At 41.0% G+C, this 16,326-nt stretch overlaps 1 protein-coding gene across 1 annotated transcript in view; it reads right to left on the minus strand.

Annotated features, from left to right (window-relative positions):
- Positions 1-713: 713 nt before the first annotated feature.
- Positions 714-16,326, minus strand: part of eif2b3 (eukaryotic translation initiation factor 2B, subunit 3 gamma) — a 35,698-nt gene continuing 20,085 nt past the window's right edge. The window contains exons 6-12 of the mRNA XM_005721302.1: positions 12,924-13,013; positions 9,998-10,134; positions 9,346-9,536; positions 8,629-8,691; positions 8,297-8,445; positions 4,546-4,649; positions 714-905 (exon numbers count right to left, since the gene is read on the minus strand). Of these exons, the coding sequence (XP_005721359.1) occupies positions 853-905; positions 4,546-4,649; positions 8,297-8,445; positions 8,629-8,691; positions 9,346-9,536; positions 9,998-10,134; positions 12,924-13,013 (787 nt within the window). The 3' untranslated portion in view covers positions 714-852. The remainder of the gene's footprint in view (positions 906-4,545; positions 4,650-8,296; positions 8,446-8,628; positions 8,692-9,345; positions 9,537-9,997; positions 10,135-12,923; positions 13,014-16,326) is intronic.

The raw sequence follows: 16,326 nt of genomic DNA on the forward strand, positions 1-16,326 counted from the left end.
GCCACAAGAGACAGTCTAAATGTCTCATGCAAGGCCACAGACACAATAAGAAACGGGGGACAGTAAATCACGCGCACGCACATGTACACAAAAAAGCATCCCTGCAGACATCCCTGTCCTCATCTTCTTCCTTTGTGACTAAGGAACCCTCAAACCTGTAATTTAAGAAAAAAGTCGAGTGATGGAATGCAATAAATCTCCTGACAGCAAAAGGAGCAGTAATGGAAAGAGGAGAAGAAAGAAAAGCATCGGGTGCAAGTCGGCTTCCTCCTTTGCTGCGTTCGTGAACGCGTGTGCGTGTGAGGGCGGGGTGTCGGTGTTAACTGATACAGGATCGAGTTGGGTGGTCCGGGGCCTACACATACACCATTTTTGTGTACAAATAAACTCAACCCCCACGCCATTGTGGTCTCCCTCCCACTGCCTTTTCTCTCCCTTCTCTGGTCTTCACAGCTGCACAGTGTGCATGTGTAAACACCCGTGAACATTCGAACGTGCATGAGTGCGCGCTCCTCCCTCTGGAACAGGCTAAATTGAGTAATTGACTGCTGCTATTAAGAGACAGTAGTGATCTGATAATAACTAATGTGGTGACATGATTGCTAAGATTGACTCGGTACTGCCACAGAAAAAGTCTGTAAAATGAAAGAAAAAGAGGATTTCTTAAAAACAGTAAAAGAAATAAAATGAAATAAAAAACACGGATCCACAGGTTCAAGCTGACGTGAGTTTATTTGGACACTGTGTACAAAAAAGCCAATTGAGGTCAAAGTCTAGGCTTCTGATTGGCCTATCCACTGGGGGAATTAGGGCCGTGTTTTGCTGCACTTGGATTGGTTAATGAGGTGAAAACTAGATCTCCATGAGCTGGTCTGTTCCAACGATGATCTCGTTAGTCCGTTCAGCTGCAGAAAAGAGATATGACAAAGAGATTATATCAGTTGCAGCTCTTGTGATCTTCACAGTTGAAAAAATAAACAGGGGAAAAAACAAATTCAAAAATGTGCAATCCACAAATGTCAGCTTCAGTGATCTCTTCCTGAATATTGCCACCATGCAATATGGACTTGCACTTTATTGCCAACTGGTGCACTAAACACATTTAAAAAAATATATATTTCAAATGCCGAATGACTATAGATCGTTGTTGTTGGGCTTTAACAATACCCATAATGTGCTCATCGTTTGAAAACGACTGCCTGTAATGTGAACACCTTCCCTTCCGCATCACAGACACAGCAGTGCTGACATCACTGGCTACAGGCGCCAAACAAATATTAGATTTTTTGTCGTAAGAATGCAAAGATTTCTAATAATAAAATTTGTCATTTGGCAGCTACATTTATACCTTGGACTACTCGTGCACTTCTTCATGAGTTTTTTTTAATCATTTGTTTATAAACATTATACCATGAAGATCCCGGAGCACAGTTTTAGTGCTAATGTTACTGCTGGAGGAGGTTTGAAATCTAGAGTTATTCAGTCAGCAGAGAGTTGGTGATTTCTACAATCTACGCTCCTCGGGTTGCTGTTGTTCAACTTTGCGATAATAACACTTACAGCTGATCGTGGAATATCTAGATGGGAATTCATTTTATGAATTGACTTTTTGCAGCAGTGGTGTCTTATTGAAGTACCATGTTCGAATCCAGTGAGCTTTTCAGAACAACCCACTCTTTCACAAACGCTTTCAAAGCAGACTGCATGGCTAGGTGCTTGATCTTATATACCTGTAACAACTTTACTGAAAACACCAAACCTAAAAGATTAAGAGGTGTGGCCTAACACTTTTGTCCCTTTAGTGTAACCTTCATTAACTGAAGGAGAAAAAAAATCAACTAACAAAATATTTAGTGCAATAGAAAGTCTGTTTTTTTATTTCTGCATAATATTTCTAGTAGCTAACAAACTGAATACACATCCAATAAGGAGTTAATTGGTTCTTTTCCTTTCTTAAATCATTCTCTACTCAAAGCTAGTTTAACATGAGGAAAGTCAGCCCCGACTCCCCCGTGCATGGCTCTTTCCCTCCATCCCCGAGCGTCGGTACTGATCCAAAGCAAACGGTGGCAGAGAGTTATGTTCCATCCACACAGACAGGTTTTAGTGTGAAGGAATCTGTTGCTCAGAATGAGCTTATCCTCAGCTGTGAAGAGGGGAGAACAAATGGAGCATGGGACAGCAGGAGCAGGAACAAGAGGGAGTGACTGGGAAGAAAGGGAGGAAAGGTTACTGACACTGGGCCAGATAATTTGTCACTAACTAATAGAGTTTGTAGATGTATTAGGACCATATGTAACATTACATGTTACATATTCCTACTGCTGGGCCTGTGACACACATAAAAGGAGCCAACACGTGGGGGTAAAAAAACCTGTGTTTTGGAATAATTATTACTGTGACTGTTTCCTTTTCCATCCTTCTTATAGCAAAGCATTCTTATCAAAAGCTGCTGTTTGCATTCGGTCATAGATAATCTTTGCCTTTTTTTGTCTATGTTTTTGAAGCCCACTTATTCTATGCCTACATCATAAAATGTGCTACACATATAAACAGAAAGAAAGAGAGCTTTCTTAAAGAAAACACTGAATTGTTTTGTAACTCACAGAATAAAAGCACACATTCAAAAGCATCTAAGACCAGTGCGTGATCTCGCATCGTTGGCATGTGTAAATAAAAGGCAGTGTATGTGTGACACCTGCAATAGCGAATGCATATCTGAGTGTCAGAACATCTACAGGAGAGGTATGTATCTTTAAAATATCAACACCTGATGGACGTAGACGTGTGTATTGTATGTGTGCGTGCGTGCATGCGTGCACGTGTGTGTGCGTGGCTAACTGTCAGGGTGGTCCTTAGCTGCTAACAGCTTCAGCAGCAGAGTGGGTGTGTAATGTCTTTAGCAGCCCACTGTCAGCCAGCTAATTTGGTGGTGAGAGGTAATCTTGTGCTCTCCTGCAGTAACAATGTAATGCAGGAGGGAAAGAAGGCTTATCTTTACTGCAAAGCATTACACAGAATAATCTGATCTGACCCGTTCTTCATACACAGCCAGGCTGTGTGCGAGCCACTGTTAAACTGAATCTCCAGAATTGTTGTGTTAAATCTTTTGAAGTAGGTTACGGCAGATTAATCGAACATATATTAAAAACCTGTGTGACACTCTTCTTTTTCAGTCCGTTTTTATTTCAAATCGAATCAAATCTCTCTGCTGCATCTGCTACTTTTTTTTGGGTTTTTTCTTAAACTGTAAAATCTTCTAAGGAAGACGACTGGCTTTGGGTTGTCTGATGAATCTGACTTCAATTTGCTGTATACACTAGACGTGTTAAAATAAAAGGAGACAATTTATGGTGAAAGGCTGTATCTTTGCTGTTGTTTTGGCCTTATAGCACATGCAAACACAGGTCCAAGTTTCCAGTGTTTAGTATAATAATGCCAGGAACTGTCTAACAGCAAAAAGGGGGAAAAAAAACAAAACAGCTGAAGCAAGATCAGACTTCCTGCAGCAATCGCTCACTGGATGCTCCAAAAGGCTTCAGCTGTTTCCAACAGTTTTAGACAAGTTTAGCTCAAATTCACACTGTTGTTTCTTGGAACACCCTGTTGTTCACTCAATTAGGCTGCTCAGTCTGGTAGCTGAGCTCGCCCTCTCTTTCTCTATATGTGTATGTGTGTGTGTGAATGCGAGTGTGTGTGGATGTGGCTGGAGGCTGTTGAATTCCGGGTGGTCCTGTTCTGGCCCTGCTCTCTAACCTCTCCATCAATGTGACACACACATACATACACACACGCACAGCTAGCTTTTGGGACAAGAGGATTAAGGAAATAAAAAAAAAAAATCTCTGACAAATCAGACTTGAGAATGAAGAAACTTTCCTAGTTGGCTCAAACACTTGGCACTTATAAACAGATACCACACACATACATTAACACCTTATCCGAGTCAGCCAGGGAGAAGTACAAATAAGCGCATCAAAAAAACCTGGACGTTACAGCCTGTCAGAGCTATTTTTTGTGCTGGAAAATGTTAAGAGTGCAAGATGTCTCTGCTTTTTTGGTCCATACTAGGATTTTACTGCCCATTGCTCAGGATATTTGTTTTACTGAGGCCATCATTTATCCCATAGTGTCCATTTAGTTTGGGGATTGAAAACATGCTCCTGTTTAACTGTGTCATTTAAAAGAATTAAAAGTCCAAATGTACAAACCGAAATGCGAGTACTGACAGAGGAAACAGGAGTTGACTATAATGTGGGCACCAGAGCAGCTATTAAACTCACCTTGTGGTGAAACTGCTTTGCCAACTGGTCAAATAATAAATAAATAAAGCCATATAAGTGCTTATAAAGCCAGAAATTATAATGTTCACAAACCCTTTACAACCAGACAAACTACCTGCCGAGGTAGACTGTTTCATATAGCTAAAATCGAACGGCAAGACGTTGGCGTTCTGAGAAGAGTGAACAGGATAAAATGAAATCAGGTGATAAACACTGATAGGCCATTTCTTCATATGTGTGTATTTATCTCGGTGCCTCTTACCTTCTGGTTCGATGTGTTGTCCATTTCCCACCAAACAGTATTTGAGGTCTGCTCCTCTGCCAATAACAGCATTACTGCAGATCACGCTGCCTTGGATATTACACCTGAAAATAACACACACACAAACTGCATGAATTTGATTTTATATCAATAAATCTGCATGTGTGCTGGCCACTATGTTCCCACAGTGATGGCTGGTGGCTCTATGCATGGAGAGCTAACAGGTATACATTATACCTGCCGTGCGGTACCTGGTGAATGCCATCTCACGACGATGCCATTCGTCAGCATGTCGGTTTTTACTGCAGTTTTAATGGTATATCAGTACAGATGTTCATAGAATCACAGATGTTGCAACAATTTGAAAATATAAGACTTTGTAAAAAAAATTCTTTGCCTTTGGTTTTGACTTCTTCTCTCCAATATCAGTGCTGATGGGAAGGTGTTTTTAGAGTGATCACACCTATTGTTCAGAAGAAAACTGCAGCAGCTACCTACACTGTGGTGATGAGCATAAACGGACGTGGCTGCTAGATGACGTTATCGGCAGCACACGAAGCGACCAATGCAGCACGTATACTGGGACCTTAACGCTCCTTTAAACAGAGGAAAGAAAACTGACATTACATGAAGAGATGCCACAAACTTGTGGCTCTCTTTGCATCACCACTTTACCAGAGATTTCATGAAAAATACCCTTGTTCATCCAGCTAAAAATCTCATCGGGATTTAATCGCTGTTTCAAGAGTGATTTGGCCGAGAGGGAAAACCATTACAAGAGTAACAAAAGCAGTCACATTGTCCAAGAGAACTATTTTCTCAGTCTTCTAAAATTGACAGAAATATTATTCCACACTATCCTCAAAATATTTAAAAAAATGCACAAATTTCCCTTCCTAAACATACAGTTCAAGAAAATCCTCTTAAAAGACTCATAAATCTTGTATTACCTGAATAAGGGATGAATCAGTAGATCATTAGTCCTAAAACATTATTTTTCAGCTCAGTTGTTTGCTCTCTGGGCCCTTGTGTAAATACGCACAGGCAGGTACACACAGCAAAGAACATTCATGCAGCACTGGGAGCTTCACAGGAAAAGGCGCAGCTTTCCAGCTGGGCGCTAAGCTTCTTTACTTGCACCGTCATGGACTGAGGGCCACACCGGAGGTTACACAGACATTCGGACTGTTTTCCCCACCTCACACCTGCTCCGAAAACTCAAAACTATCCGAACTATCCAATCAAACAAACTTAATGACACAACATTAGCATCTCTATTAAGTTAAGGAAGGTGCCCACGCTGTGTGCGCATATATGTGTGTGTGCGTGTGTGTGTACGCTGTAGGCCCCGTTCTGGAGTCCCACCTGAGCTGGCAGTGCCAACCGACTGTGCATGCTCACATTCAGCCAAACCATCACCATAAAATTCTTGGAGAGAGAAACAGACAGTCCTGTGTGTCCTGTGTCGACTAACCATGAAGGGCGTGTATGTGCGAATGTGTGTGTGGGGTAAGAAACGCGCGTGTGTTTCAGAAGCTCGGGAAGCCCAGTGGAGAACACATGTAGGTCTTGCCCAGGCAGTGACGCACACACACTTGGCCCTGTGCACCTCACACACAGACAGGTTTGTATTGGCTCATTCTATTCAGGTGGTTAGGCTTGGAGGGAGACAGAGAAAAGAGTGTGTGCGTGTGTGTGTGTGTTTAAGTTACTACCTAGAAGGTGGTGGTGGTGGTAGTTGGTGATGGGAGATTACAAGATTCAGAGTTTTGTAACATTAGAGAGAGAGGGCGAGAGAGAGACCACCAAAGAAGCTTCGAAGCTGAAACACCACTAATTACTAACACCAGGGCTCCTCCTTGCCATGACCCCCCCCACCATCCTCCCTCTCTATTACACTCATACACAAACACACACACACACACGCATGTCAACCCCCCACCTCCTGTGCCAACCCTCCCCTATAAAGTTGACCCCAACTATCCCCCTTCCCAAACATGCAGCGCTTTGTCAACAAGCTCTGGTCAGCACCAAACAAAGAAACCAGAAACGCGAGGGGTTTCTGCGACATGGCTGGGGTCTGCTAATCCCCTCATACTGGCTCTTTCTTTCCTTCTTTCTCCTTCCTTCTTATGTCCTCAAAGAAAGAAAAGAAAGAATTGCAATTTCTTTCTTGCGTGCTAGCCTGCTTTCCCCTCGCTTCTTTCTTCCCTTCTCCTGTCTCTCTTTCTTTCACGCCTTTGTGCGTGCACCTACATGGGCATGATGAGGGTCCCCATGCTAACTGGCTGGGGTCCCTGAAAGGCTTAAGAAGAGATTGCAAGAGACAGAAAGAGAGGGAGATGGCGTTGAGGCCTTGATGTAAAGAAAAGAGAGAGAGGAAGAAGAATTAAGATAAAAGAAACAGGAGCCTGTGAATGAGAGCATTAAAATCCAGAGCCAAGATAAGTCCCTTTAAACCAATATTCCTGCCCTAAGACACCAAACAGATCAATCTACATGCTAATTCTACAGTAGACACTGTTGCTCTCTGTGCAAAGCAGTCAGTTCTTTCCACCTTAACTCTTGACGACAGCTGTAACTGGACTAGATAGAAATCCTGCTGCATCCTTACTCAGACTGGACTCAAATCACAACTACAACATCTGACATGCTCTCCATTGAGCTTCTGTGTTTCTTTAACCAAGTTGGAGTTCCTAAATCTCAAGTTGACATGATGCAATTTGCAGCACATTGGCTGTATGGTGGGTTTTTGTTTTGCTGTTAAAAATGATACGAAGTGGAAGAATAACATCATTAAAAAAAAAAAAAACCTACACAATTTGCAACACGCTACATGTAAGCACAGACGTGCATGTGTGAAGTAATTACAATGTTTACCTCCTGGTGAGCCTGATTAGACCCCTGTGCTGAAACCATTCTTTAAATAAAAGATGGCAAACTGGAGGGACAACTGATCCTTAAAGGCTAAACCAAACACGTGATTTTATTAAATAGCGGCGGGCTATTAGGGAAAGCATCATCTGAACTCCTGTGGTATTCCAAAAATTCTAGGACCAGTGGGAAACTGGGTATAGCCAAGTAATTTAGGCGCTTAAATGAAATGTATGGATGTTGTGTGTTTCACTACACCAGCTCTGTGTTCGTTTGGAACTGGTCTCTGGCTGGTTGCACACCAATAGTTACATTGTTAACTCAGCGATCCCACAGAACGCAGAAAACAAAAAACCTGTTACACGTCCTATCACCGGACACACACACACACACACACGCACGCACACACACACACGCACACACACACACACACACACACACACACACACACACCAATAAAAAGGTATGCAGCGAATGAAGAGGGAGCCACATCTATGCTTTTATAAATTCTAAAAAAGCCAAACAGGTTGATGACAAGTTTAGTGGTTTTTCAGAATAGCTGAGAGGCATAAATGTTCCTTCACTTCAAGTCAAGTAAATAATATAAACAGCTGAACAGGAGGATAAAAGTGTTTTTTCATGCTTCTGTTTAGAAACGTGTGCTTGCTAACTGCTGCTTGTCACCCACCACATGCAAGTAGCAACTTCACACTTAAAAAAACAAGCCAGATAATTAAAACTTTAATCTATAAACATGCCTTCAAGGTGAAATTTTTTTTTTTTTTTTAGGTTAAATTAATGCGTTCAAGAAACCATTTCAAAGTACACAACCTCAGCAAGTGTGTGCATGTCTGTGTACAACTGTGTGTGTTCTCACCCCTCCTCGATGGTAACGCCATGCATGATGATGGAGTTGGTGACTTTGACCTTCTCTCTTACAGTGGTGAAGTTTCCAATAGTAGACCTTTTTATGGAAGTCTTGTCTGCAATGTGGCACTCAGCTCCAATGATACTATCTGATCCCATCTGAAAGCCCACCACAAACAGCAACGGAGATACATGCATACACAATTTTAGTCCACGTATTGTAAAGTGCCTTTAGACGACAATAAAAGGCTCTGATGAAGTGAAGACAATCTGAAAAAGTTCAAAACAAGAGGGAAATGCTAGATAACTGAAATACAAGCATGGCTTGTAGTCTATATTCACCTGACATCTCTCAGAAATGTCAGCAGATGGATGGACTGATGGTTCTTCAAACAGCTTTGGGGCCTAGCAGAGAGAAAACGGGGGGAGTGAAAGAGTGATTAAGAAAGTAGTAATGAGTTTGAAAACAGACTGTAAACAAAAGATGGATGGAGTGTCCGCGTGTTTACAACGTTTCTTTTAAAAAGCCAAACATGTTGACCACAAGGTTTGTAGTTTTTAGAATAGCTGAGAGGCATAAATGTTCCTTCACAAGTAAAGTCAACTTAAAAGTGCATTCCTAAAAATGGCCATCAGGGGGCAGTTCCCACGGTCCAACTGCAAAAAGTCTTTGATAAAAGGACCAGCTCTTACTAAATGTATGACCTGAGTAAATTTATCATCAAATTGGTGACCGAAAATACTAAATCTGAAGTTTCAAGATGACATTTTACTGACAGCGGTGTGATGTCATCCAAGAAAGGAAATCAGAGAAAGTTGACTCATTTGGATGTAGCGTTTTCAGTGGGAGATGCATTTCATCACTCATTCAAGTGACTTCTTCAGTCTGGTTTCTCACGTTTCTCCCACTGATGTTGCTACGTCCAGACAAACAGAATCAACTTTCTGGGAACAGCATGTACACATAAGCATTTAACCACGATTAGGCTATTGTAGTCATGGCATACACGTAAAATAAACCCCAAACAAACAAAACAAACAGTCGAATGTTTGACTCACCAGTCGGTTCACCTCTATATAAGCAGCTAGAGTATTAACCCGGCAGCACAGACCCTGGTCCATAATGTGAACATAGCAGCGCAGCTTTCCTCCATGGTAGGCCTCACTCATATCACCACGGTGGTCATTCCAGCAGGAGCGCTCCTGCGCCAGCTGGAGGAGAGGCTCGTCCCGAGATGAGATGAGCAGCTCTGGACAAAAGAGGAAGAGATGCAGGAAGAGAAGAGGGTTAGAAGCTGATGCCTTAGGCAGCGATGCCCTAACCTAGAAGTTCTTTATGATGAATGTTTATAAGCAAGATGAAGAAGAATTTTAAAAAGGTTGCAGTCTTTGGGCAAGACTGAGGTTTGGACATCTGCAGAGGAGGGATAGTGGATGTACTGAACAAAGGATATCAATTATTTTGCCTCCAGGAAGGAGGAAAAGATGAAGACCACAGAGAAAATACAAGGATAAATGAAGGAGGACATGCAGAGTGTTGTAACAGAGGAGGATGCTGATGACAGGGTGAGATGGAGGCAGATGATCTGCTGTGGCGCCGCTAAAGGGACCAGCCAAAAGACAAAGAAGAAGAATCATGCTTGGGTTGTTAAATGCTGTTCCTCCTCTGATTCTGAGCGTGAAGATATGTTATGTGAATGCAAACAATAACCGTGGTTTGCAGGCCCATCGTTTTTTTCCTGGGTCTGATCGTCTGTGTCGTCTTTCAGTTTCTGGCTGTTAACAGTTTTGGAGAACTGTTTACGCACCAAATATGGCACCAACTCTCCACGGATCGATGAGATAGACCTAGGATACAAAAGAAACACATAATTAATTTAGTCATTTAGCAACTGGATCAGATAAGAAACACTAGTTCATGCTATGCAATCATAACATCTTACAATATATCTCGGTAAAAATGAAAAGATATAGACTATACTGGAATAAAATGGTTGTATTTTATGAATATCACCAGAGTAGTTGTAAGCAGTAATTGTGTAACACTCAATAACAGCATGTAATAAATAATTGAATGATGTATAAAGGAGTCATTGTCCCTATAAAGACGTCGATCAAAATCAGGAAAGGAAGCACTGACTAAAGACTGATGATGTTCCAGCAAGAAATACATTAATTAAAAAAAAATAAAAAGAGCTAACAGTGAGCTTTCTTCAAAGTTTCTCTCTGTGTAAATCAGGAGGCAATATCCTCATCTTAATTTCTTTTTCCTCCTCTCTGGACTGCGCTGTGTTCAGTGTTCCTCTCTACCACACCACACACCCCTCCACTTGCCCTCTCTTACTTTCTTTTAAAGGGAGATTAGAATTTCCATCTGAATGACAGGAGAAAAACAACAGTTACTCTGTCCATTTCTCTCCTTGAGCAAGAGACAGAGAAAGAACATTGAGGAGAAAGGAAGAGAGGCAAAGAGGAGCCGTGAAAAGAGTCCAAGAAAAGAGCTGAAGAAAGAAATGAGTCATCTAACAAGAGAGATGATATATGGTGGCGGTAGAGGGTGCGTTGGTGATGCAATGATGTAAGATTTACATCTGCATCTCTATGGCAAATTGCTACTTTCAAGTGCTTTAACCAAAAATATTCACAGGATTAGTAAAGGGGATTTGTGTTTGTTGGCTTGGCTTTGGATTTATTGAGTGGAATAAAAGTAGCCTGGTGTGGATGCACTCCATTTATAGTTGTTGAACTTTAACAATGGGTAATAAATGATTTCCACAATTCGGCTTTCAGCGTGGTACCCACTTCTTCATGAAATAATGTGCAAGTTACAAAATACACGTGTGGAAGTCTCATCGCCACCCAGTTTTGGGAAGTTGCCAACAAATAATATTATATTTGCTTCCCAAAATTAAACGGATACAATCAAGCACTATTTAAAGTAAATGCTTCGCCAATAGAACACAAAGCAAAAGCAAATCAAGCGCTCCCTATATCAGAGCCTGACAATGCGACTGCATGTGACAATCACAGCTGTTCCCTGCACTGGACAACTAGAGGTTTCCTGGATGTACTCAGGATGACTAACAGTGTGTTAAAAGACAGACGCACAACAAAAATCAAATGTATGGCACAGCAGACGGTAAAGAGTTTCTGCTCAAAGTGGACTATCATCTGCTGTTTGGAGATACTTTGGATTTAGTGATATTAACCAAGAAGAAATCAGATGCAAACAGTGCTGTAGAGGTGTGTCTGCGCCTCAAAGCAATATAAGCCACTTATTCACATGCCTGAAAATGCACCACCACAAACTGCAGGATAATTAAGGCATGAAGGCCAAGAAAAACAATGCTTTGTTGCTGACGCAAATCGTCCACAAAACTCAGGCTGTGCAGTGCGTCTACATATTCCTTCACAAAGATGTGCTGAAATCACAACTGCAATCACACTTCCATTGACCAAAGATAGCAGTCCCCTCTCATGTAATTTTGTGCTTTTCATATTTTTATGTTTTTTGTTCCTTCTAAAAGATGCACTCAATTTGGGTAAATGAAGAAAAGTAGTTTTATTTTTACATAAAGATGGAACATGTTGCATCACATGGAAGTGAAAGCAGTGTTAAATTTAGAAAATTACTGACCCTAAAATGAACGAATAATCATGACAAATAATCAATATTGCTGAAAATAATATTGTTTCAAAATTGTCAAAACAATTTTCATCAATTTGCTTAATATAAAAGGAAAATGTAAGAATGCAAATGCTAATTTTAGGACTTCAAAGTGCTAGTTCCCACTACCTGTGTGAAAATAGGCATTTGTATAAGGTTTTGTCAAAGAAATTCACAGCAAGCATTTACCCAGCATTCAAGAAGTGACAACGTTTGAAGCGGCCCGCTTCCTGTTGTCTGTTTCAGGTTAACAAGAGCAAGTGCTGACAAACCCTGATTCTCAAAATAGTGAAAACAGCTTTAGCCTTTCATTTTTCAGATGCAGCACAGAGACAGACTCCTATACAGACTCCTCCGGCTATAGCGAGCTCCCCCGTCACACCGCTTCACTTCAGAGGCTAAAGGCCTAACAGCCTGTCTCAGTGGCACATAGTAAAACAAATTAACACCTCACTAGAATACCATGCTAACAGAACCTTTCAAAGCCTTACACACCATGTAACCATGTTAAACACACACAGATTAAGCAGCAAGGTAGAGTTCATGTCAGCTTGAGTGTGGGGCGTATGCATATATTTTGTGTCTATATGTGTCTAAGTCTGTTGGGTAATACCTCTCATGGAGCAGACATAAACAGGAAAATTTCAAAATTCAACAAAAAAAAATACAGTCAAAAATAAGTGAAAAAGGTCTGGGGAAATTTTTATGTCCACTGTGGACTTACTTTGCAGAAAGATCTAAACATAGACATACTTATATTCATTATTCACTTCAAAAGCATCATAAAGAATATGGTGATGGAGACATGTTTTTCTTGAGAGTTCACTAGTGTTTCTTGGTGTGGTTATTTGTATTTTGTTCTTGCAGCTTTTTGGTAATATTTTACGAGTTTGTATAGTTTCTCTTGTAAAACAGTCTGATCTCAGTAGGACTTCCTGTTAAAATAAAGATTCAACCCCCCCAAACTTACTTGTTTTCTGTGAGGAAGTCCACGACAGCCTTTTTCAGACAGTAGAGGTGAGCGTCCACTAATCCCGTTTTGATGAGCATCCTGGGATGTCTGTGGGTAAAAGGAAAAACAGAGATGGAAATCAAAGCTCACAAAGTGTCCTCAGTTCGTGAAAACAAAGCATTAAAATCCACCGTTTGCACACAATGGAAAAGTGTGATGCACAGAAACGAATAGATTAAAATACACACTGCACACCTGCGCTGCTTTTACCATCTTAATTGGGTGCTACCTCTGGGGGAGTGTGCTTTGATTCTCTTCGTCACCTGCTGGTTTTATCTTTAATGCTTACTTCACGTTTGCTCAAGCCACTTTTAATCTGTGTTCCTTTGCACGAAGGACTATAACACTTGATGAAAAAAACGGCAAAACCAGCTATAATGCGTGATTGTCCTCTGCCATCTACCATAGATGTCGCCCCGAGGGCAGCCGTCATGCATTCACTCATTCACACAATTTTTTTCACATAGGGAGACGCGGAGTCAAAAGTCTGAACGTGACATTTACGAAGCGACAACCTTAAGAAAACAATGCAGTCCCAGACGTTTCAATAAACAAATCTATCAACACCCCTACGTCCTCTCCGACTACTTACCCTTTCTTCCTCTGCCCTTTCAACCACGACATAATAAAAACTGTGGGGTGCATTCCTCCTTAAAAGGGCCATACCACTTTTAGCCCATTTATTACCAATCACATAGACCTTTCATTACTGCTTACCATCTTTCACAGCATGCCGCAGTGATTTAGATTTTTAAGGTTGTACAAACAGGTTGAAGTCTGTCTCATTATCACACAATAACTCCGACCAAATTAAAAACAGACACGTTCACTGTTCGCAGAGTTGTTCAGTTTTGATTTATTATTCCACACTAAAAGCAACAGGAATGATAATTACAACTCTCCCTGGAAAGTGAGTGTCACTTTGACGTGATAAAGTTTTATTCAAAGATGTGTAAAAATTTAGAAGTCATACAAAATTAAGGAAACCAAAACAAATCGACTGCAGTTGTGCAGAAACTCTATGCAGCTTTGTGAAAAACTAAGTACACCCCATTATTTAAAAACTTGTAGAACCACCTTTAACAGCAATAACTCGAAGTGATTGTTTCCTGTTTGACTTTATCGGTTTTTCACATCATTGTGAAGGAATTTTGTCTCAATCTTCTTCACGGCGTTGATTCAGTTCATTGACGTTTGTGTGCATTCGTTTATGCACAATTCAGGCACAGGTACCACCACAGCAGTTTCCCTGGGTCATCGAAACACCTCCATTCTTTTCTTGTTTGCGCATTCTGTTGTAGATTTACTGCTGTGTTTGGGATCATTGCCCTGTTGCATTACCCAATTCTGGCCAAGCGTTAGCATTAGTTGACTCTGGAACACTGGTATTCGGAGGAGTCCATGGCTCGCTCTATGACTCCAAGGTGCCCAGTTCCTGTGGCTGCAGAAGAAGCCCAAATCATCAGCCCTCCAAAACTGTATGAACTGTTTGTTCTGACATGCTGTATTTGTTTTTCACCAAAAGTAGTACTGTGCATTACAGCCCGATATCTCCACTTTGGTCTGATCCACCCCAAGGACATTGCTGCAGAAGTCTTCAGGTTTTGTTCAGATGCAACTTTGAAAACCCAAGCTGTTCTGCCATGTTCTTTTTAGAGATAAGACGCTTTCCAAACAACCGACACTTGTTCCATCTTTTTCTCCATTTAACTTGCTAACTGAGACTTGCAGAGTCTGAACTATAGCTCTTAGGATTTTGCAGATTTTTTGAGCATCACAAAGTCTGACCTTTGGGTGAATTTGCTGGGACCTCCACTCCTGGGAAGATTGTGGCATTCTGTTAACACACACCTGAATATTTCACACCAGCTACTTGCCAAAACTACTTCTTTTATAGAGGCGCACACTTGCTGCTGATGAGTTAATCAAGTGCATTTGATTACCAGCACCTGGTTGCTTCTTTCTCTCTGAATTCCTTTGGAGGCAATAAGGGTGTACTTGGTTTTTTATGGGACTGCGTAGAGTCCTGTGAACACTGTATTTTTCACATGACTGATTGTAAGTCTGTGAATTTCCACTTAAATGTATTTCACCTTCTCTTTATGTCAATTCTCCTATTTTTGGAATTAGCATGTAACACTGATTAAACAACCTCTATGTACTAGGGGTGCAACAATACTTGTATCGTTATTGAACCGTTCGATATAGTGCTTTCGGGTCGGTACGCATATGTATTGAACAATACAAAATGTTTAATTTATTTTATCAACTTGCAGACGATGCTGTCTGTGTTGAGTGCTCAGTGGATCTGCGCTCGACAGTGCAGCCTAGGCGGAGTAGTCGAACGCAGATTCACTGAGCGCAGGGCAAGCTAGCGAGACAGAAGTTAAGCTCTCCTTGCAACATGGCAAATTGAACCTCCCCCACCCTAATTCAGATCTGCCGTTTGGAACTATTTTGGTTTTCATGTGACGTATGACCCTGAAGGTTTACGTGTCATGGACTAAAGTAAAACAGTATGTTGGATGTGCCACGCAATGCTCAATTACATTGGTGGGAACTAGTGCGTTAGCGCAGTTAGCTTGTTAACGTGTTCGCCGTCCAGCCCCACGCACGGGGCGATCCGCGGTAGCTTGTTAACGGAGATTTGCCGTGTTGTGGCGTTAACGTCATTTCAATGAGATTTACGCAGACAACACTAGTGGGAACACAACGAATATGACTGCACATTTACACCGACATCATCCTAGTGCAAAGACAAGTGGAAGCAGACAAAAACAACAAGCACGCATGCTACAAGCTTTACCTGAGTCATTTAGACAGCTGTTAGCACATGATTCTCCTTATGGGGACCTGATATGTTTAATATGCTGCTGAGAATATAGCCCAGAAGAAGCGTATAGTATAGCTTTTATTTTGGAAAGAGCCATTTCTCTGTAATAAACTCTCTTTTCCAAAGATGAGTGATTCCTCAATCAGATAGATTTACTTTTTTATTACTTTGTTGTTTCAGCAACATTAAATTTAAAAACTGTACTTTTGAGTTAAAATATATATTTACAATTTTAATAAATGACAAATTAAAAAGGCATGAACATTTTTTTGTATCGAAAAAATATCGAACCGTGACACCAAAGTATCGAACCGAACCGTGAATTTTGTGTATCGTTGCACCCCTACTATGTATATATATATGACCAAGATTTAGTGAATGTTTAAAAAAAAAAGAGAGAGAGAAAAAGAAAAAAGTGTTATTTTGATCATTTTAACTGATTTGAACTGAAACTGGGTTTTTTTCTCCTCATACACACAACTAATAATTTAAACTGCAATTTTTTTTAAAACAGCAATAAAAGAAATG

The sequence above is a fragment of the Pundamilia nyererei genome, unplaced genomic scaffold (assembly GCF_000239375.1).
Source record: "Pundamilia nyererei isolate P.nyererei 1_Seehausen unplaced genomic scaffold, PunNye1.0 scaffold00004, whole genome shotgun sequence".
Lineage (NCBI taxonomy): Eukaryota > Metazoa > Chordata > Actinopteri > Cichliformes > Cichlidae > Pundamilia > Pundamilia nyererei.